The 21,109-nt window shown below is 37.2% G+C and overlaps 3 protein-coding genes across 3 annotated transcripts; all 3 read left to right on the forward strand.

Annotated features, from left to right (window-relative positions):
- Positions 1-3,660: 3,660 nt before the first annotated feature.
- LOC149027726 (putative aquaporin PIP1-4) lies at positions 3,661-5,325 on the forward strand. Its single transcript, XM_089147294.1, has 4 exons — positions 3,661-4,272; positions 4,373-4,668; positions 4,775-4,915; positions 5,036-5,325. The coding sequence occupies exons 1-4, from the start codon at positions 3,942-3,944 to the stop codon at positions 5,126-5,128; spliced, it is 861 nt and encodes a 286-aa protein (XP_089003420.1). The 5' UTR covers positions 3,661-3,941; the 3' UTR covers positions 5,129-5,325.
- Positions 5,326-11,686: 6,361 nt separating this feature from the next.
- On the forward strand, positions 11,687-13,166 carry LOC149027727 (putative aquaporin PIP1-4). The gene is made up of 4 exons (XM_089165355.1): positions 11,687-12,138; positions 12,244-12,539; positions 12,646-12,786; positions 12,885-13,166. The coding sequence occupies exons 1-4, from the start codon at positions 11,808-11,810 to the stop codon at positions 12,975-12,977; spliced, it is 861 nt and encodes a 286-aa protein (XP_089021481.1). The 5' UTR covers positions 11,687-11,807; the 3' UTR covers positions 12,978-13,166.
- A 4,121-nt stretch (positions 13,167-17,287) lies between these two features.
- On the forward strand, positions 17,288-20,496 carry LOC149027728 (glycerol-3-phosphate 2-O-acyltransferase 6-like). Its single transcript, XM_089147302.1, has 2 exons — positions 17,288-17,960; positions 19,295-20,496. The coding sequence occupies exons 1-2, from the start codon at positions 17,343-17,345 to the stop codon at positions 20,162-20,164; spliced, it is 1,488 nt and encodes a 495-aa protein (XP_089003428.1). The 5' UTR covers positions 17,288-17,342; the 3' UTR covers positions 20,165-20,496.
- Positions 20,497-21,109: the final 613 nt, after the last annotated feature.

The following is a 21,109-nucleotide window of genomic DNA, read 5'->3' on the forward strand; positions in this document are numbered from 1 at the left end:
TGTAGACATTGAAGATTGATCAATACCGACATGTTACGGTCGATGACAAGGTTTGTGATTGGAACAGATAGGAAGGCAGCTTTCTAGCACTACTAACTAGTCTGTTTCCAACACTTTGGCTTGTCAAGATTTGTAATTCGAACTATCATGTAGACATTGAAGATTGATCTGTATCGACATATTATGGTCGATGACAATGTTTGTGATTGGAGCAGATCAGGTCGACCATTGTACAATCCAACACAATGGATGGATCCCAAATTTTGTAATTATGTACACTATTTTCATTTATGGAGTTATTACGGGGTCTGAAAATTTTATCTTAAAGATTTGTGGTGAGAATTTTTATCAGAGCTTTGACGATAGGTCCCAAATTTTGTAATTATGTACACTATTCTATTTATGGATTAATTATGAGATCTGGAAATTTCATCTTAAGATTTGAGGTGAGAATTCTTGTCAGTGTTTTGACGATAGGTGGTAGATATTTATCATAATTTTCCTTTCTATTTGGTAAAAGTTACTTATAACATATTGTATTGATGTGGGAATTACGCTAAATTTCTATCTGTTTAGTTGTTTTCCTATTTGTGTTCATGATTTTTTGGCGTTGATTTTGACGCTCATCCCAGGCAAATATGATAACCTCAGAAATGCTGATGCTTGAATGTATGATTAGGTCTGGAATCTCTGGACGGCAAGAGTCGGCCAGACTAACTGGTGGCTGCTGCGTGTATTTCAACTTTTAAGGATTCTTGTAATCTGTGGCCCCACTTTGTTATAGGTAGGTGACTGATTAGTCACAACTATTTCCTTTCAAAAGTGATCTTATATACATTCGTCACTCTCCTCTATACGAGAAATTCGTGTTCAGAAAAGTGGAAAAAATCTTAGTTTTGCTTTCTTCCTTTCCTCTGCTGTATACTACTTCCATATTTCCTCCACAAGTAGAATCTATTGGAGTATTAGTTTTCAGATTTAAAAGAGTTGTTGTATCTTGGAGGTGAGGATGCCAAGGTCCAACCCAGTTTGCATTTACGGGGGCACTCAAATACTTTAAAGAAAAGTATTGTTCGTACAGTTCAACTCACCCTGTTCGAGTTTGTGCTGTTTTAATTTTCACTTCTTATATTTCATATGCGTAAATGCTTTTGACATAAGATTATACTACTTTGTGATTCTACTTCTTATTGCCTGATATTGATTTGTCTATACTGTACCTCTGGTATTCTAATTCTAATAAAGACACTCAGTCAAGTTGACATTGACAAATTTATTTGAATAGCTTCTCGAGTTTTGCTTAATTGAAACCCGAAACACACAACATTCATGGGTGGGTTAATACAGTACACAACATGGCTGCTGGGTTACTAGTGGGGGCTCATGCTATTTTATAGTCTCCAAGAGGTATTATTCTCTGAAAGTAATCTTCTATTAATGATTAAGGGGAGATTCCATTTGATATTTTGAATTTTTTGGTTCTCTGCTAAGGCATTCTGAAGCAGCCATGTTGGTGATTGTTACCTGACAATTAAATGGGCACCGAATTATAACCTACCTACTACATTCATTGTTCTCTCACTCTTTTTGCATTTGATCGTACAAAAGTTTTAATCCCACTTCTCATAAAATGTAACTATTGATGAGATGCCTTACCAAAAAAAAAAACTATTGATGAGATGCGAAGTCATAACTTTTTTTTTTTTGGTAGATGCAAAGTCATAACTTGGAGGGTTAGCGACAGTGATAGTAATCCTAGTATACATTTTTTTTTTTTTTTTTGTAATCAATCTTAGTATACATGATTTTGAACAAAGACCTGATTAATTAAAAGGTGATTAATAACGTATTAAAAAATTATATGAGGGTGCACGTGTTTAGTAATCAAAGATGAAGTGGCAAGTTAAATATTTTTCTTCTTTTTATCGTTTTCAGTGTTATTCTAAATATAATTAATGTTTTAGTGTAGACTGCAGAGAGTAACAGAGGATTTTGAAAATATTTTAAAATTTATTTTGTACTATCATTAATTCATTATCAAAATTACATGTTTTAGTGTAGACTGTATGTTTTTCAAGTGTATAAAAGCCTTCGACTCTTTTTGGTATCAATTTTCATTCTCAATTAAGAGGTTTTTTCATTATTTTAAGTTGTTTGGTATTTATTATCAGTTTTATTTTTATTTAAAATAATAGAAAAACTTAAAAAATCCATAATGAACTTATTGTCTATTATGAATTATGGGGAGAATTTCATTCTCTTCATTTATGCACAAGTTTACTTAAAATTTAATGGTTAAGATGAGGGTAAAATAGTCAATACACATTCTTTTAATAAAAAAATACTTTTTTTTTCCTATATTGCTCATTATTATTTACTAACAATTTTTTATTTTGACACCAAACTTATTTTTCATTCCATAATTTATTTTCGATAAAATTCACCAAACCATTTTTCATTCTTGACCAATAATGAATTCTTGGACTTATTTCTTTTAAATAGACATAATAGAGAATGAAAATTCATACAAAAAAGATTATGATTTCTAATTTGGCGACCTTGACTAAAAAAGGCATTTGATATTCGCGTGAATCAAGTTACATTCACTTATTATCCTTTGCCTTTCTATCAAAAAAAATATTATTATAACCTCTAATAAAAATCATTCACTTCTCTTAATTGGAATATCTAACTAAAGAACAAAGCAAAAATAAATAAATTTATATGCTAGCCTGACTGCATGAGGATGTCTTGGGTTTTTTAAATAGTGTTTGTGTATGTATAGACATGATTGAATACCATCTATCAATATATTTCTTCTTATCGAATGACAACACATCATTGTGATCATATCTCACATTATAATATTACATGTTTATCCATTTTTCGATTGATTCCCTTAGTTAGCTTGTCCCTTTCTTATAGCTTAGCTTGTCCCTTTGTTATGTCTATATTATTGCTTATGAATAATTTTATTTTCAATTTTGAAGCATCCACACTTTCATTCTACGATAACACATAAGAATACATGTGAGCAGATCACATGGTATACATCATATGAGATCATTATAACAAAATTTATGTGATTAGATGGCATTTTCTTGCAAAAATCTTGAAAAGAACAAAAAAGAGAGAGAATTTTCTTACTAACAACTGTAGTCAACTTATCAAGAAATTTGAAAACCTGCATTAATTTTTATCCTTGTGATTAATGATTTTTTTCACTTAGTGAAGTTAATAGTATCACCTATCATGTTGTTTATTTGAAATTTTTAGGGTATAAAAATGACATCTTTTTTATCATAACATAATGATATTTTTCTTTTAAAATTATTATACCCTTTCCTCTTAAGCAATATTAAGTTGTAAATAGCATCTTTAGAGGTTTCAACATTCCTTAAAGAAAGTGAAATGTTCTGAATATAGCTGTAGAGGTATTATTTAAGACAGCCCATCCATTTATCTAAATGTTTTATTATGAAGAAACAAGAATACCTCCATAATGCAACATCACAAGCTGTGAGGGTTTTGAGTGATTAATTTTGGGAAAAGAACAAAATATGAACTATTTATCACTGGTCCACTACAATGGATGGAGTGCGTTGTCCTAATTTGTTTTTGAGAGCGAGAGAGAGTAAATGGGGCGCAGAAGGATATGAAAGAAAAAAAAATCTAGAGTATGCATGGATTAGCCGGATTTTCCGCCAACCCATGATTGATTATTACTGTTTAAGTATAGTAATTATATGGAATTTAGCATTCCTTTTTATGTATAAAACCAGGCCAAACTCACAGCCTTCACCACTACTCAAAGTGTTAACTTCAACACTACCATTTCAATTTCCGAAGCTTTCATTTTATTAATTTCAGATCCAGGAACTAGCAACTAGCAACTAGCTAGCTAGGAAGTCAGAGGAATCCTCTGAGATCTAGGGAGAGAGATGGAGGGGAAAGAAGAGGATGTTAGGGTGGGAGCAACCAAATTCCAGGAGAAGGTGCCAATAGGGACGGCAGCCCAGATCCAAGATAAGGACTACAAGGAGCCACCTCCAGTGCCTTTATTCGTGGCAGGGGAGTTGAGTTCATGGTCCTTCTACAGGGCTGGGATTGCTGAGTTCATGGCCACCTTCATGTTCTTGTACATCACCATATTAACCGTGATGGGTGTGAATAGGTCCCCCACCAAGTGTGCTTCCGTTGGGATCCAAGGCATCGCTTGGGCTTTCGGTGGCATGATCTTTGCTCTCGTCTATTGCACTGCAGGCATCTCAGGTAACCTAAAAGCTAGCCTAAACCCAAATTATATCTTTTGATCATAAAGACTTATTTTTTGACTGTGAACTGAGAAGAACCATATGAGCTGTATATGCAGGGGGTCACATAAACCCAGCTGTGACGTTCGGACTTTTCCTGGCAAGGAAGCTGACACTGACAAGGGCGGTGTTCTACATGGTGATGCAGTGCCTTGGGGCAATCTGCGGTGCTGGAGTGGTGAAGGGGTTGGAGAAGAGCCAATACGAAATGCTAGGTGGAGGTGCCAACACGGTGGCCCATGGCTACACCAAAGGCGATGGCCTAGGAGCCGAAATTGTGGGCACCTTCATCCTTGTCTACACCGTCTTCTCTGCCACCGACGCCAAGAGTAATGCCCGAGATTCCCATATTCCTGTAAGTCATTCTTTGCTCCTCGTTTGGCTTCTTTTAGCGTTTTCATCGAGCAGGTGGTGAATCGAGATGTCGATGATTTGGTTTATGTTGAAATTGGTATTTACAGATCTTGGCACCATTGCCCATCGGGATGGCAGTGTTCCTCGTTCACTTGGCCACCATTCCCATTACAGGAACCGGTATCAACCCAGCAAGGAGTCTCGGCGCCGCCATTATCTACAACAGGAAGCACGCCTGGGATGACCAAGTATGTGTTATCCATTTTTCGTTTGTACTTATCTTTTTTTGAGCAACGTTTGTACTTATCAACGTACAGCTAAAACCATCACTTCGAACTAATTGTTGGGTGTTTTGGTGAATAATGCAGTGGATTTTCTGGGTGGGGCCTTTCATCGGTGCAGCACTAGCAGCTCTTTACCATCAGGTGGTCATCAGAGCCTTTCCCTTCAAATCCAAGTGATGGATAAACATGATCTGTTGAGACCAAAGGGTAGAAGAATTTTGTTTCTTCCCTTTGGATTTGGAATTGTTTTTGGCTTTTTTGCCCTTTCGCTCTCTGCTACTGCAGTTCTCACTCTTATTACGTTTCTGCAAGCGTGTACGTTCTCTAGCTCATGTAATAACATTCAGCTTTAACGAATAAAATATGCCAGTTTCATCGACTTTTTAAGAAAGTAGCTAGAATTGGCCTGACATTTTTATATAAAAAAGCCAGATCTAACCCGGGCTCGATCGACTTCAGTGTTGAGCCGCACTGTGCTGCGAACGGTTGAGGTTGACCGAGATTTCAATCTCAGCCGTTCGTTTCTCAAAAGTATGAAAATACATCTTTTAGAAATGGACTATCGAGATTTCGTGTCAACTGCTCGCTGTAGGTGCATGTTGCGCATAAACTACGCAACACCCAAGCAATTTCCGATCCAACCAGCTGACCCGTTAACATCCGTAGTCCTAATTTTAAAAGCAAATAAAAGATAGAGAAAATAATGAAAGATTCATGCCACACCCGATATCTTATGTGTCAAATAATTTGGTTTAGTGGTGTGTTCAACAAGGTTGTGCCTTTGGTGATTACCAATTTAACATTGTTGATTCCATTTAGTTCCATCTGCTCAAAACATGGTTTGTTCATTTTAAAAGAAAATAGCGGTTGAAATTTAATAAAATTTACTTGGACTTGGCATGGCCGACACCACTAGACACACCACTGAAGCAAGATCTTGATATCTTATGTGTCAAATGAAACATATAAAGGAACCTAATAAGGACGAATCGAAGTAAATATTATACCACAAAAACATATATATATTTTCAAGAGATGGTGTCCATGATGAGTGAAAAATAAAGACGAAAGCTTCATCTGAGCCACCGACAATGAAATCAAACTTTTTTATTTTGTTTTTACAAGAAAGGAGAAAGCTTATATTAAGATTTAAAAGTGCAATTAAATCCAACATGAGGCAGGGCCTCTAAACAAGGAAGTCTTACACGTTCAGTTGTTAGACTAAGTAGCTAGTTTTTGATAATATCAGGTCTTAAATTACAGAATTCCAACTTGGAGGTGATAAGTAAATATGTACCAAAATAGGGAGTAAGGAAGGAGATAATTGGTTTATCTCTTTCTCGTTAAGTGGATGTGTTGCTATTGCTTCATTACACCACATGTATTTCAGTTATACTTGCTTTTAGTTGGGCTATTTTTATAACTACCCAAGTGGAGTTTAGTAAGTCCTTCAAGAAATCAAACTTGATTTTATTTTATTTCTTGAGAATGGACATCCGTGTAAATTTACCATATTTGTTTAGTCGCACATTAGATGGAGCTAATGATAATATCGATTATATATACATTGATGGCTCCTAAGTGTGGTGTATGCCAGTAGAGATTTAAGTATGAATCACGCACATGCATTGAGCTGGGCCAAGGTGTGGCTAAGGCCGTGGGTTTGACTAGGCCATGAGACATTATAATATAAATTAAATATTATTAAATGTCTATGACAAGACTTGGGGACGTGGGTCGTGGATCATGGATCATAATCCAGAAAACCCATTTTTGAGTTTTGTTGTAGGGAGGTGACTACATGATCAGTCACAACTATTTTCCTTCAGAGGTGATCTTACATACATATGACACTCTCCTCTAAAGGTGTCATAAGAGTTTAAGAGGCAAGAGGATAAATTAAAAAACAAGAGTTTTTGCATTCTGATTTGAGTAAGAAACATTTGTGTTCTGAAAAGTGGAGAAAATCTCAGTTTTGCTTTCACGTACCTTCATATCTCATGATCTTTCTTTTTCACCTTAATTAATGATCCCCTCATGCATCAGTAATGTGGTAAGTATGCGCTAGTTTGTGGAGTATGCCCAAATTATAGTGGACTCACATTGCTATGCTCTCATAGTTCGGCAATCAAGAACTTTGGTAGTATACATAAAGAGATGTGCTTTTGATGGAATTGACTTGGTCTCATTAGATTATTAGAATCATCGATATCCCATGTAATTCTTTGTTTCTTTTCCTGAAGAAACTTCTGACCAGTGCTCAAGTTTTTATCTATTTGCTAGCCCCTGAAAGTATGATTTGGAGTATTTCATATTGGCACTTCTCTCTGTAGACTTGCGAGGTGCCTGCCAAATTGAAAAGTTCATGCATGCCATACTCACTATATGTTATTTAGTGGTCTGCCTTTCGTAGCCCATATTACAGCTTAATTGTCTAACAGTGAGGTACACATTTTTTTTTCGCTTAGTTTTAACTTAAAATGTTGTTCCTTGTCCAGGTGATCGACAGGTTCTCTTTGCAGATAAGGTTTTGAAATCTACTGGATCAGGGAAGATGAAGCGGCGTATTCTTCTAATTGCAGACTTTGCCATTTACATCGTTGATCCTGAGACTGATGCCCTTAAGCGACGAATCGCACTGGCAGCTGTTGATAAGCTTTGTTTGAGTGAGCTGAGTGATAATTTTTTTGCAATTACCATCCCAACTGAGTATGATGTTCTCATGGCCAGTACTCGAAAGTCAGAGATTGTAACTGTGTTGGTAGAAGCTACCAAGAGCACATCACAAAACGAACTTGAGGTGCTTTTCTCTAACAGGTAATGAAGAATACAGAACGTTTATCCTGCCTTTTTAACGAAATAAAGACACAGGGTTGGAAGAAAAAACAATAATAAACTGGCTTTGGAAATTCAAAGCCTGAGAAAACCCCTGGGTTCACCCACAAGTTACAACATGCTAAATATTAGTAAAACATCACATATAAGAATTGAAAAAGTAACACAAATCAACTAGAAGCCCAGGGACTGTTGTGGCCATCGCATATATTAGTCTTTTGAGAATTGTTTACATTAGGGGGAAGTGATCATTTTAGGCACCTAGGTTCTATCATGAATAAATAAGGAGAAACAAGGGGCGCACAAAAAGAGACACGGGGTTTTAGAAGGAGGGCATTAGGAGTGTTGTATAATCAATGTAATCTTCTTTTGAGATTTAAAAGGAGAATTCTACCGGATAGTCGTACAGAAACTAAACCTAATAAATTAGACTGGACATATTTTTATTTTGTAGAGGCAATTGATTCCTTCTGGCTTAGTGTTCCCCCTCCGAGGTTTCCCAGCACGATGATAGATATTTTCTTTTCCCCCTCTCTGTAGAATCTCGTGAATGAGTTTGTGTGCGAATAGAGTTCAAATCGCAAGCAAGAGGTACAGGATCGGATGTAATGTGAAAGAAATCTCATAATCTAATTCCAGATCATGAAGCCCTTTGATCCTGTGTTACAACCGTATTTATATGTGATTTGTTGATACCTTGCTATGGTTCTCTGGGTACTCTTAGTGAGGCCAATCTTCCTAATCGACTCCAAATCACCAGGCATTTGTGGATTGGAATCGAATAATCTTCTGATAATTAATCAGATTGGGTGTGTTATGTATAACTTGTCCCTGTTGAATGGCAATATATAATGGAGTCTTTTTATCTCATGATTAAGCCATGGAGTAGAAAAGTGTGATGGTCTTCAAGGTTTTGTCCTACATTCTTATGATGAGATGTGGGACTGACCCTGACCCCCATGGATGATACTATTCTCGATCTTAATGGCGTGCAAATTCTCATTTTTTGTTATGATTTATAGAAAAAGAAGAATCTTAAAATTTTAGGTGAGCGGTCTATGTTTATTATGTGTGATTGAATTCGTGTACCAGTTTAGTCAGGAAGGCGGTTTTCAAGCACTACTAAATGGTCTGTTTCCAACACTTGGCTTTTCAATTCGGACTATCATGTAGACATTGAAGATTGATCTGTACCGACATGTTATTGTCAATGACAAGATTTGTTATAGGGTTTGGACCATTGTACGATCCAACACAATGGATGGACCCCAAATTTGTAAATATGTACATTATTTTTATTTATGAAATTATTATGAGATCTGGAAACTTCATCTTAAGATTTTACGTGAGAATTTCTACGTACAACAGTGTTTTGACGATGGGTCAGAAAGATATCTATGATAATTTTTCTTTCTATTTAGTAAAAGCTTCTTTAAAGAACTTGTAAATATAAGATACTGTAATGATGTTTGAAATGATGGTAATTTTCTATATTTGTTTAGTTGTTTTCCTACTTGTGTTCCTGATGTTTTGGTGTTGATTTTGAGGCTCATCCAAGGCAAATATAATAACCTCAGGAATGCATGCTGATGCATGAATTTATTATTAGTTCTGGAATCTCTGGACGGCAAGAGTCGGCCTGACTAGTTGGGTGGTGTTGGCTGCATTTGGTGGTTGCTGCATCACTGCATGTGTTTCAACTTTCAAGTCTTCTTGTGATCCCCACACAGAAATTAATTATTTTGTGGTGGTCTGGACAGAGGACTACACTTGCTCAGTCAAGCTCACACTGACAGATATATTATTTGAATAGGCTCTCAAGTTTTGTCTAGTTGAACCTCGAAACACACAACATGCATGGTTGGGTTAATTTTACACTACACAACATGGCTGGTGGGTTTCCAGTGGGGACTGATGCTATTTTATAATCTCCAAGAGGTATTATATATTCTCTGAATGTAATCTTCTATTAATGATTAAAGGGATATTTCATTTGATATTTCGATTTCTTTGGTTTTCTAGTAAGGCATTCTTAAGCAGCCATGTTGGTTGTTACCTGACAATTAAATAGGCACCGAAATATAATCTACCTACATTATTCATTGTTCTCTCACTCTTTGCATTTGATCGTATTCAAAGATAATATTAAGTTTTGATCAAAGACCTGATTAATTAGAAGGTGATTAAAAACATATTCAAAGATAATATTAGGGTCATTTTTTGGAAAAAGAAAAGAAAAAAAGGGTCATAGGCCGATTACCTCAATCGATTTAGGGTGCATATGTCTAGTAATCAAAGATAAAATGACAAGTTAAACTCTTTTCTTCTTTTTATCATTTTCAGTGTTATTCTTAATGTAATTAATATTTTAGGGTAGAGTAGCAGAGGATTTTGAAAATATCTTAAAATCTATTTTGTATAATTATTCATTCATGATCAAAATTACATGTTTTTCAAGTATATGATTTCTAATTTGCCGACCTTGACTAAAAAAAGCATATTCCCCTGAATTAAGTCACAGTCACTTATTATCCTTCACCTTTCTACCAAAAAGAATATTATTATAACCTCTAATAAAAATCATTCACTTCTCTTAATTGGAATATCTAACTAATTAAAGAACAAAACAAAAAATAAATTTATATGCTAGCCTGACTGCATGAGGATGTCTTGATTTTTGAAATAGTTTTTGTATATGTATGGACATGATTGAATACCATATATCAATATATTCCTTCTTATCGAATGACAACACATCATGATGATCATATCTCACATTATAATATTACATATTTACCCATTTTTCAATTGATTCCCTTAGCTTGTCCCCTTCCTATGTATATATTATCAATCAAATTGCTTATGTTTCTTTATTTCTATTGTCTATTTGGCATAGATCATACTTTTTAGACATTAAAAAACTATACCATAAACAGAGAATTTTCTTTAAATTTCTATTTGATCCGTATTATAATGGTCTATATAACTTAAAGAAGGGAGATAAAAAAGAAATCTAGAAGCAAGTCGTGGTAATAAGTGCCCTAGATAATCGAAACATCCATACTTTCATTCTATGAGAACACATAAGAATACATGTGAGCAAACATGGCATGCATTATGTGAGATCGCTATAACAAACTTTGTGTGATTAGATGACATGTGTACTGTAAAAATCTTGAAAAAAGAGAAAAAGAGTGAGATTTTTCTTATTAACAACTGTAGTCAACTTATCTGAAATTTGAAAACCTGCATTAATTTTTATCCTCCTGATTCATGATTTTTTTTTCCTCTAGTGAACTTAATAGTATCATCTATCATGTTGTTTATTTGAAAATTTGAGAATATAACAATGACATTTTTTTTGTCATGACATAATGATATTTTTCTTTTCAAATTATTTAAAAAACCCTTTTTTATACCCTTTCCTCTAAAGCAATATTAAGTTTCAACATTCCTTAAAGAAAGTTAAATGTTCTGAATATAGCTGTAGAGGTACTATTTAAGACAGCCCAGTCATTTAGCTAAATGTTTAATTATGAAGAAAGAAGAATACCTTAATAATGCAACATCACAATTCACAAGCTGTGTGGAGGGTTTTGAGTGATTATTTTGATTCTGTTTTGGGAAAAGAACAAAATATGAATTAATCATTACTGGTCCACTATAATGGATGGAGTGCGTTGTCCAAATTTGTTTTTGAGAGAGAGTTAACCGGGCGCAGAAGGATATGAAGAAAAAAATATAGAGTATGCATGGATTAGCTAGCTGGTTTTGCCACCAACCCATGATTGATTATTAATGTTTATGTATTTAATTAATTATATGGAATTTAGCATTCCTTTATGTATAAAACCAGGCCAAATTCACAGCCTTCATCGCTACTCAAAGTGTTACTGTTAACTTCAACACTACCATTTCAATTTCCGAAGCTTTCATTTTATTAATTTCAGATCCAGGAACTAGCAACTAGCAACTAGCTAGCTAGGAAGTCAGAGGAATCCTCTGAGATCTAGGGAGAGAGATGGAGGGGAAAGAAGAGGATGTTAGGGTGGGAGCAAACAAATTCCAGGAGAAGGTGCCAATAGGGACGGCAGCCCAGAGCCAAGACAAGGACTACAAGGAGTCACCTCCAGAGCCTTTGTTCGTGGCAGAGGAGTTGAGTTCATGGTCCTTCTACAGGGCTGGGATTGCTGAGTTCATGGCCACCTTCCTGTTCTTGTACATCACCATATTGACCGTGATGGGTGTGAATAGATCCCCCACCAAGTGTGCTTCCGTTGGGATCCAAGGCATCGCTTGGGCTTTCGGTGGAATGATCTTTGCTCTCGTCTATTGCACTGCTGGCATCTCAGGTAACCTAAAAGCTAGCCTAAACCCAAATTATATCTTTTGATCCTAAAGACTTATATTTTTTGACTGTGAACTGAAAGAACTATATGAACTGTATATATATGCAGGAGGTCACATAAACCCAGCTGTGACGTTCGGACTTTTCCTGGCAAGGAAGCTGACACTGACAAGGGCGGTGTTCTACATGGTGATGCAGTGCCTTGGGGCAATCTGCGGTGCTGGAGTTGTGAAGGGGTTGGAGAAGAGCCAATACGAAATGCTAGGTGGAGGTGCCAACACGGTGGCCCATGGCTACACCAAAGGTGATGGCCTAGGAGCCGAAATTGTGGGCACCTTCGTCCTTGTCTACACCGTCTTCTCTGCCACCGACGCCAAGCGTAATGCTCGAGATTCCCATGTTCCTGTAAGTCATTCTTTGCTCCTCGTCTGGCTTCTTTTAGCCTTTTCATCGAACAGGTGGTGAATCGATATGTTGATGATTTGGTGTATGTTGTAATTGGTACTTACAGATCTTGGCACCGTTGCCCATCGGGTTCGCAGTGTTCCTCGTTCACTTGGCCACCATTCCCATTACAGGAACCGGTATCAACCCAGCAAGGAGTCTCGGCGCCGCCATTATCTACAATAGGAAGCACGCCTGGGATGACCACGTATGTACTATCCATTTTTTATTTTTAATGATCAATGTACAGCTAATTAAAACCATCACTTAGAATTAATTGTTGGGTGTTTTTGGTGAATAATGCAGTGGATTTTCTGGGTGGGGCCTTTCATCGGTGCAGCACTTGCAGCTCTTTACCATCAGGTGGTGATCAGAGCCATTCCCTTCAAATCCAAGTGATGGATATATATTTGATCTGTTGAGACCAAAGGGTAGAAGAATTTTGTTTCTTCCCTTTGGATTTGGACTTGTTTTTGGCTTGTTTGACCTTCCGCTCTTTGCTACTGCAGAACTCAATCTCATTCGTTTCTCAAACGTGTATGTTCTCTAGCTCATGTAATGACGAATAAACTATGCCAGTTTCATCAACTTTTTAAGGATCGAAATAGCTAGAATTGGCCTGAGATTTTCTGAAAGAAAAAAAAGCCAGATCCAACCCAGCTCACCCGTTAGCATCCGTAGTCATAATTTTAAGAAAAATCGGAGAAAATAATGGAAGATTCTTGCTACACCACATCTTATAATTTGCCAAATAATTTGGTTTAGCTAGCGCCTAGCAGTGGGTTTCGTACATGGTGGTGGCTGTGGTTATTACCGTTGTGAATTTTATTTTGATTTAGTTTTATTCGCATAAAACATGGTTAGTTTATTTTAAAGAAAAATCGATTTCGTATCACTTAAATTGGTTTAATATAATTACATAGTATTTTGAACCGATAGAATTTAATAAAATTCACGTGGCGTGGCTGGCTGGCACCACTAGACACGCCACTGAAGCAAGATGTGGATATCTTATTTGTTAGATGAAACAAACAAATGAACTTAATAAGGACCAATGCAAAGTAACTATTATACAAAAAAAACATGTACATTTTCAAAAGATGATATCATGAGGGGTGAAAATAAAGGTGAAAGCTTCACCTGCTGACTCAAAACAAATAAAAATAAAATAAAATCGGATAAGAAAGGAGGAAGTTTATATTAAGATTTAAAAGTGCAATTACATTCAACATGAGGCAGGCCTCTAAACAAGAAAGTCCTATATGTTCGATTGTTAGACTAAGTAGTCAATTTTTGGTAATATCAAGTCTTAAATTATAGAATTCTAACTTGAAAGTGAGGTAGAATATGTGCCAGAATAGAAAGTAAAGAATGAAATAATTGGTTTTATCTCTTTGCCTTTAAGTAGATATGTAGCTATTGTTTCATCACACCATATATATTTCAATTGTACTTGCTTTAGTTGGGCTATTTTTATAGCTACTTAAGTGGAGTTTAGTAAGTCTTTCAAGAAATGGAATTTGGTTTTATTTTTTCCCTCAGAATGGGCATAGGTGTCAATTTCATGTTTGTCGTTGGCAATTGGGCGAACAAGGACACAAATTGATTGAGTAGATAAATTACAGATTTGATACTCTCAAAATTACAAGTTGCACACTACAATTCATCAAAGATTCCGTTAATTCATGAGTAAAATGATTATATTATCTTCATTAGAATCAAATAACATAAGTACCCCCATTTAACTCTCCTATACCCAACCCACCCATCTTCCATCTATTTTTCGCCGGCAACCGCCCACTAACTCCCGCTTGCCTACGACCACCACCCTCACCTTTTCCTACTTAAAATCACCCCTTCTCTCTCTCGATCCTTTCTTCTAAAAAGTCTGGGAAATGGTTACTGTTGGTTATAAAATATAGGCTTTGACTGCAGTAAGATACAAACAAGTGCGATTTAGGGTATTCCATTTCTTTTTTCTTCTGAAAAAATCACAGCTAAAGTTAATTTTGTTAACGAATTTGGAGAAGTGACATCAAGAGCTTCAACCTGGGAGGGATGGGTTGCAGGCTGGCCTCGTTTCCATCAGTCTCGCCAAGAACCTCCTTAGGGCCCAAGCAAACACGTACGTTGTTGTGGTGAGCACGGAGAACATTAACATTAATTGGTATTTTGGCAGCGACCTCTCCATGCTTCTCTGCAACTGTATCTTCCGAAAGGGCGGCGCCACTGTGCTCCTCTCAAACAGAGCCAAGGATAGATGCCGCTCCAAGTACCAGCTTGTCCACACCGTGAGAACCCACAAGGGCGCCGACAACAGCAGCTACAACTATGTGTACCAAAGAGAAGACGAAAAGGGGACTATTGGGGTCTCACTTGCCCGAGAACTGGTGGTTGTGGCTGGTGACGCTCTGAAAACCAACATAGCCACTCTAGGTCCCCTGGTTTTGCCGCTGACCGAGCAGTTCATGTTCTTGGTAACTCATTTTGCTGATTATAATCCAAGTACCACAAGAAAGCAAAAAAAGGAAGAATAAGAGAAGAGAAAAGGGGGGAGGGGGAATTTTGGCATAAGAAGGTCAGGGGTATGGTCCCCGGTAGGGGGAGGGGTTGTTGGTAATTTCTGATGAGATATAAATGGAAGATGAACCCTTCACCCACGTAAGGGTTGGGTAGGTATAGAAAGGTTTAAATGGAGGTAGTGATGTTATTTTACTTTAATGAGGATAATGTAATTATTTTATTGATCTTGACTTAACGAAATCTTGGAATGTTAAGAGTATACGTACAACTTGTAATTTTGAGAATTTGCAAATCCATAATTTAGAGCATTAAAACATGCAATTTAAAGTTTAATCCAACTAAAGCATGCAATTGTAATTTACTTTTGTTTTATTTTTATATGAAATGATAAAACTTAATATAACTACTTAAAGCATGCAGTTACATGTATCAACAGTTTTCATGTCTTAGTTGTGAACAATTTGATAAATGATAGGTTTGACCCAAACAAAAAATATAAACGATAGGCTCAGGAAGGGATGAAATGTGATGCGGAAGTTTTGTACCCAACTGATACAAGACCCGAGTAGGGCTAATACTTAGTCAGGAGCTTAACCGACCAACCAAGTAAAGCCGTCACTTACACTGGCCTATATGGCAACAACGCCCCGGATAGAAAGTCAAACTATAAAGATGATTAAGTGGGATAATTGACGAAGAAGTGTAGTCAAGACAGACATAACGGCCACCATCAGGGAAGACTGTCCATCCCCGAATAGGTAACCTATACATTATTTAAACAAGGACTCACCCCTACAGTAAGGAATGAACGGATTCTAAAAATACTCTTGTATAGCTCTAGCACGGGATTTTAACCTAATCACTGTTTGATTTAATCATCGGAGGCAGTTGCCTGACATCCTAACCAGCTAGCGTCTAACCTTTTTTATAGGACTCATTATCTCTGACCACGAGAAAGTAATCGAAAATTAGTGCAGCTTGGTCGGAATTACGATCAGCATTGAAAGACATCCAAATGAAAACGAATAAGATTAAAGATATTCTAGATCCATCTTACTGTTTTTTTTCTCCAGGGATAGAGCTCATGAATAAACCTGTGTCGCTGTGTGGCATACTGACAAAATCCAGTTGGGTGCTCGAGGACCATCAACTCCGAGTTGGGATCCATGCACTGTAGCGACGTCCAAACCAAAAACACTTCGGTCAATGTGAAGTATTTATACACGTGTCACTCACCCTACTCCCCTTAACTGTGTACGACTTAAATGCCTAATTGATTGCAGTTTCAAAAGTTTTCGTACCAAAAAAAGAGAAAGAGATGGCAATTTTCTTTCTAGTTTGGGTACAGGAGATCGGTTTCGAGAATTGAAGGAACGCAAGAGGTGACTCACAGTGATATTGACCTAACAAATAGGTATTGACTCTGCAACTTTTCAATCCAACCCAACCCAACCCTGTAGAATGGGGTTTACCCTTTCAGTGTAACTTCAAGTCTTCAACTATTTACTGATGTTTCACTCCTATAGAAAGATGAATAGATAAACTAGCGATGAAGTTTGGCATGGCTCAGATCAGACGGGGAGCAGAAGTAACTGTCCAGAAATTAATGAAACAACATTTTGAAGTATAGTTTTTTTTTGGGGGTAAGTTTGAAGTATAAAAGTAACACTTCCTTTTTCATGGTTTTAGGTTACTGGTTACACCGGCGAGGTTAATTTTGCCCAAGCTTTAATACATAAAGATTATTGTAAATATATACACTAGAATTGAAAGAAAGAAAAAAATGTCGTTTATTAGTAATTATTTTACTAGTCTAAAAAAACTCATTAGAAATTTGTAGGTATCTCTTGGAAGTTGAAATGATCGAGTAAAAAACTTAAAATTAATGTACAAAATTGTTTAGAAGTATCTAAAAGGATTTTGAATAGATTCTAAAAAAGAAAATAGGGGACTCTTCAAGCCATTTTGTACAAGTTGGTAGTTAAAAGATTCAAGTTATAAGTAATAGCTCTTTAATCTTAATTTCCATATGTCCTCTTTGCCAACATAAGTGGGTAAATTGATTTCGGTTTACATCTTTTCAACTACTCAGACCCCATGGCACAGCCCCACCCGCCTTGATTTAAATGCCCACTACTCCGGCCCCTTCCAACCTAAATTACAATTTCGATCTCTTTCTTTTCTGTTGGAAGTTTGCGGTTTCGCACAACGAAGAGTTATAGTTGAAGGTGAAGAGCTCTGATGGGGTCTCATCATGGTTTTGAGCCGATCTCTAGGTGCAGCTCTGAAGGAAGATTCAATCAAACAGTGGCGGCAGACCTCGATGGCACCCTTCTGGTGTCTCCAAGTGCTTTCCCTTATTACATGCTTGTTGCTCTTGAAGCAGGCAGCCTTCTTCGGGCACTTCTTCTTCTGGCATCGGCTCCCATCGTGTACACCATATCCTTATTCATGTCGGAGTCATTCTCCATTCAGATCTTCGTATTCATCACCTTTGCTGGTTTAAAGATAAGGGATATTGAGCTGGTGTCAAGGTCTGTGTTGCCCAGGTTCTATGCCGACGATGTGCACCCAGAGAGTTGGCGTGCATTCGGTTCCTTCGGGAAAAGATACATAGTGACTGCAAATCCAAGGATCATGGTGGAGCCCTTCGTTAAGAAGTATTTAGGAGCAGACAAGGTGCTTGGTACTGAACTCCAGGTCTTTAAATCTGGTAGGGCAACTGGGTTTGTTAAGAAACCCGGTGTTCTTGTTGGAGATCTTAAGAGAGCTGCTGTGGAGCGAGAATTAGAGGAAGCTAGGCCTGATGTGGGCATGGGAGACACAGAGACTGATCACGATTTCATGTCTATTTGTAAGGTTTGATCCGTCTCCTCCTCCATAGTTTCTTTTTTTTTGGTTTTGGCTTCTTTAATACCTTGAATTGCTTTTGCATGGTTTATGCGATATAATTTATCGTGGATCGTGATATGATCTTATAACAGAAGCTCATTTCTTATAACAGGGTTTATTTCTTGATCATCTTGAAAATTTGGTCGTACGAAGTCTCTAAATTATGCATCTTCATCATGCATGTTGTTATAATAAGAGTTCATGCGGCTTGAGAGGACAAAAATAAATACAACTAGCATTCATGCACTCATACCTACTATCTGTATGTGGCTTGGACAGTTGGGCTCTTAATCATCGCTGAAATACCTTAGCTGTTGCTGTGTACCCCTTCCCATTAATCTACTAATTCAGGAAAACTATATTTTTATTGGGACATGACATGTGATTTAAACTTGATTTATTTATCGTTTGATAATTGTAGCTGTAGAACTTCTATTTTGTAATCTTGCAAGTCTATCAATTAATCGTTTGTCAGCCATTACTAATAGGTACGGGGATAGGTAGGGAGTTTTGAATATCAATTCATTTGGGTAGAGCAAGGTAGAACCATAGGGAGAGCTGGGAATATAGGGAGTGTCGATTGATTTAATAAACTGTCTTCAAAACGTGAAGCTCCTGTCTTTCACACAACAAAATCACGATAGTTATTGTGAGGTGACAACACAATCGTTCTCTTTTTTATCAACAATTTGCCTTTGAAATGAACTTGAATACTGTGCATTAAATGCCTGCCTAATGCACGGTCCTCACATGTATCTTAGTAATAGAGTCGTGTCAGAGATCTGTTCTGGTTACTGTGATTGCAACTGCATCGGTTCTCAACTACGAACTAATTATGGATGCAAAATTAATGTCTTCTCTCCAATGGCTTCCAAAGCGAACCATGTGTTTATGTGAAACCTGGTCGACGATCCAGAAGTAATTTCTTTCTGATCTACATCTTGAGGTTTAACAGGGAACTTAAACGCTCAGAGTCTATTGCGCTCCACCAAAATCAAGGCTGATCGTCTGATCCTTCTGTGCGCCTTTCCTCACAGGATCTTGCTAGGCCGGTGCATCTAAAGTGATGGTACCTGTGATGTCTATCATTAAATGGACGTCAGGTGAATTCTATTAAATTTTAACTTGACAAAAAATTAGAAATTCACGATATTTAACTAATAAAGCTGTTGGTGATGACTGATGAGAACGGGTCTTGGAGCGATTTTTATCATTTTTTAAGTTCTAACGCTGTAGAGTTTTATGTAACATTGCAGCTCTTCTTACAAGGCGGGGCTAATGTATAAAATGTGTATGTACAGGAAGGGTACATGGTACCGAGGACCAAATGCGAGCCTGTGCCAAGAAACAAGCTTCCAAACCCAGTGATCTTTCATGAGGGCAGATTAGTACAGAGACCCACCCCTTTGGTGGCCCTCCTGACCCTTCTTTGGATGCCGATTGGGTTGTTTCTCTCCCTCATCAGAGTCTACTTAACCATTTATTTGCCAGAGCCTATTGTTTGGTACATCTACAAGATGCTTGGAATCAAGCTGATCGTGAAGGGTGACCCTCCTCCTCCACCCAAGAAAGGCCAACCAGGTTTCCTCTTCGTCTGCAACCACAGAACAGTTCTTGATCCGGTCGTCACTACAGTTGCCCTTGGAAGAAAGGCAAGCTGTGTAACCTACAGTATAAGCAAGTTTACAGAGATGATCTCACCCATCAAAGCAGTGGCATTATCAAGAGAACGAGAGAAAGATGCTGCTAACATCAAACGATTGCTGGAAGAAGGGGACTTGGTGATCTGCCCTGAAGGTACAACTTGCAGAGAACCCTTCCTTTTGAGGTTCAGTGCAATGTTCGCAGAGCTCACCGATAGGATTGTTCCTGTGGCCATTAATACAAATCAGTCCTTATTCTATGGAACATCCACCCGTGGGTTTAAACTGATGGACCCGTATTTTGTGTTTATGAACCCAAGACCCACTTTTGAGATAACATTCTTGAACCAGCTGCCCACAGAGCTCACTTGCAAAGGGGGCAAGTCACCCATTGAGGTTGCTAACTATGTACAGAGGGTGCTCTCAGCTACATTAGGATTTGAGTGCACCAACCTCACTAGGAAGGATAAGTACGAGATGCTTGCAGGTACAAATGGACTAGTTGCACCCAAGAAAGAAAGAGCCTAGTATGTTAGCGAGAGAGTTAAAACTGCAGGATGAGAATTTGATTCTTCTCTCTCGCGTTCTTGATGAGTTTGGTTGAGATCTAAAGAATACTGCAGTGGTTTGTGATTAATTGTTTTATCTTGGGTGTATGAACCTTGGTCAACCCACAATTCAAGACGTTCAGATAACTCAAAGAAAGTATTTTAGTGTGACTTAATCCAACTCCAGTTTGTATTTGCTGGTTTTAGTGATAGACGTATAATGATAACTCTTGTATTTACAGCTTTTATAGCCGACGTTGTACTTATTTGCTTGTGTTAATTGGTACCAACACTTCAATTATCTTGCTTGCTGGTGATTTTCTGCTATTCCTTTCCACCATAGGAAAGAAAATAACGTGGTTCTCTCCTTTATTTCTAGTTCTTCTTGTTTCATTCTTTTTTTCTTGGGGGTTTCTTTTGGTTGGAGGGAGTGAGTGTTAAGGAGTCACATTGTCCTCATAGTCATAAATAATTCTTATAATTTCTAGTGATGTCCAAGGAAAAATCAGATTTCAGATAAGAACTGATCAGGTTGTTTTTTACTAATTGTTGTTGAAAGAAGAAAGAGTAGTCTATGAACACTTGATAAGACTATAATCAACGAACGGATCGAAATTGAAAGTATAAATGATACTTCTTTTCAGATAGTGAAATGTTTTGTTATGTAAGTCCGATGTAATGCATCTGAACCTCTGAGATCAAACACCATCAAACCACTATGGTGCATCTCAATAGAGGCTATTATAGGTGCTTCAGGTTAATTAAGACTAAAGGTTGTGTTCCCTGCTATATAATTAAAAATGATCATATTGCTTCAATGTTGCGCAATTACCTATGATTGAGATTGAAGCTTGTGGTTGAGACGAAATCTCAACCACTCATTTTGCGTAGTGATTTTTTTTTGTGAAAGTTTAACTATGAAATG

The sequence above is a fragment of the Hakea prostrata genome, chromosome 1 (genome assembly GCF_041222555.1).
Source record: "Hakea prostrata isolate BN-2017 chromosome 1, UWA_Hpros_2, whole genome shotgun sequence".
NCBI lineage: Eukaryota > Viridiplantae > Streptophyta > Magnoliopsida > Proteales > Proteaceae > Hakea > Hakea prostrata.

What these genes read in the sequence shown, in the direction of transcription:
- LOC149027726 (XM_089147294.1), top strand. Translation starts at nt 3,942, where the DNA reads ATGGAGGGGAAAGAAGAGGATGTTAGGGTGGGAGCAACCAAATTCCAG. An exon ending in TTGCACTGCAGGCATCTCAG is followed by an intron (nt 4,273 to 4,372) that starts GTAACCTAAAAG and finishes CTGTATATGCAG; the next exon opens with GGGGTCACATAAACCCAGCT. An exon ending in AGCACGCCTGGGATGACCAA is followed by an intron (nt 4,916 to 5,035) that starts GTATGTGTTATC and finishes TGAATAATGCAG; the next exon opens with TGGATTTTCTGGGTGGGGCC.
- LOC149027727 (XM_089165355.1), top strand. Translation starts at nt 11,808, where the DNA reads ATGGAGGGGAAAGAAGAGGATGTTAGGGTGGGAGCAAACAAATTCCAG. An exon ending in TTGCACTGCTGGCATCTCAG is followed by an intron (nt 12,139 to 12,243) that starts GTAACCTAAAAG and finishes ATATATATGCAG; the next exon opens with GAGGTCACATAAACCCAGCT. An exon ending in CTCGAGATTCCCATGTTCCT is followed by an intron (nt 12,540 to 12,645) that starts GTAAGTCATTCT and finishes TGGTACTTACAG; the next exon opens with ATCTTGGCACCGTTGCCCAT.
- LOC149027728 (XM_089147302.1), top strand. Translation starts at nt 17,343, where the DNA reads ATGGGGTCTCATCATGGTTTTGAGCCGATCTCTAGGTGCAGCTCTGAA. An exon ending in ATTTCATGTCTATTTGTAAG is followed by an intron (nt 17,961 to 19,294) that starts GTTTGATCCGTC and finishes GTGTATGTACAG; the next exon opens with GAAGGGTACATGGTACCGAG.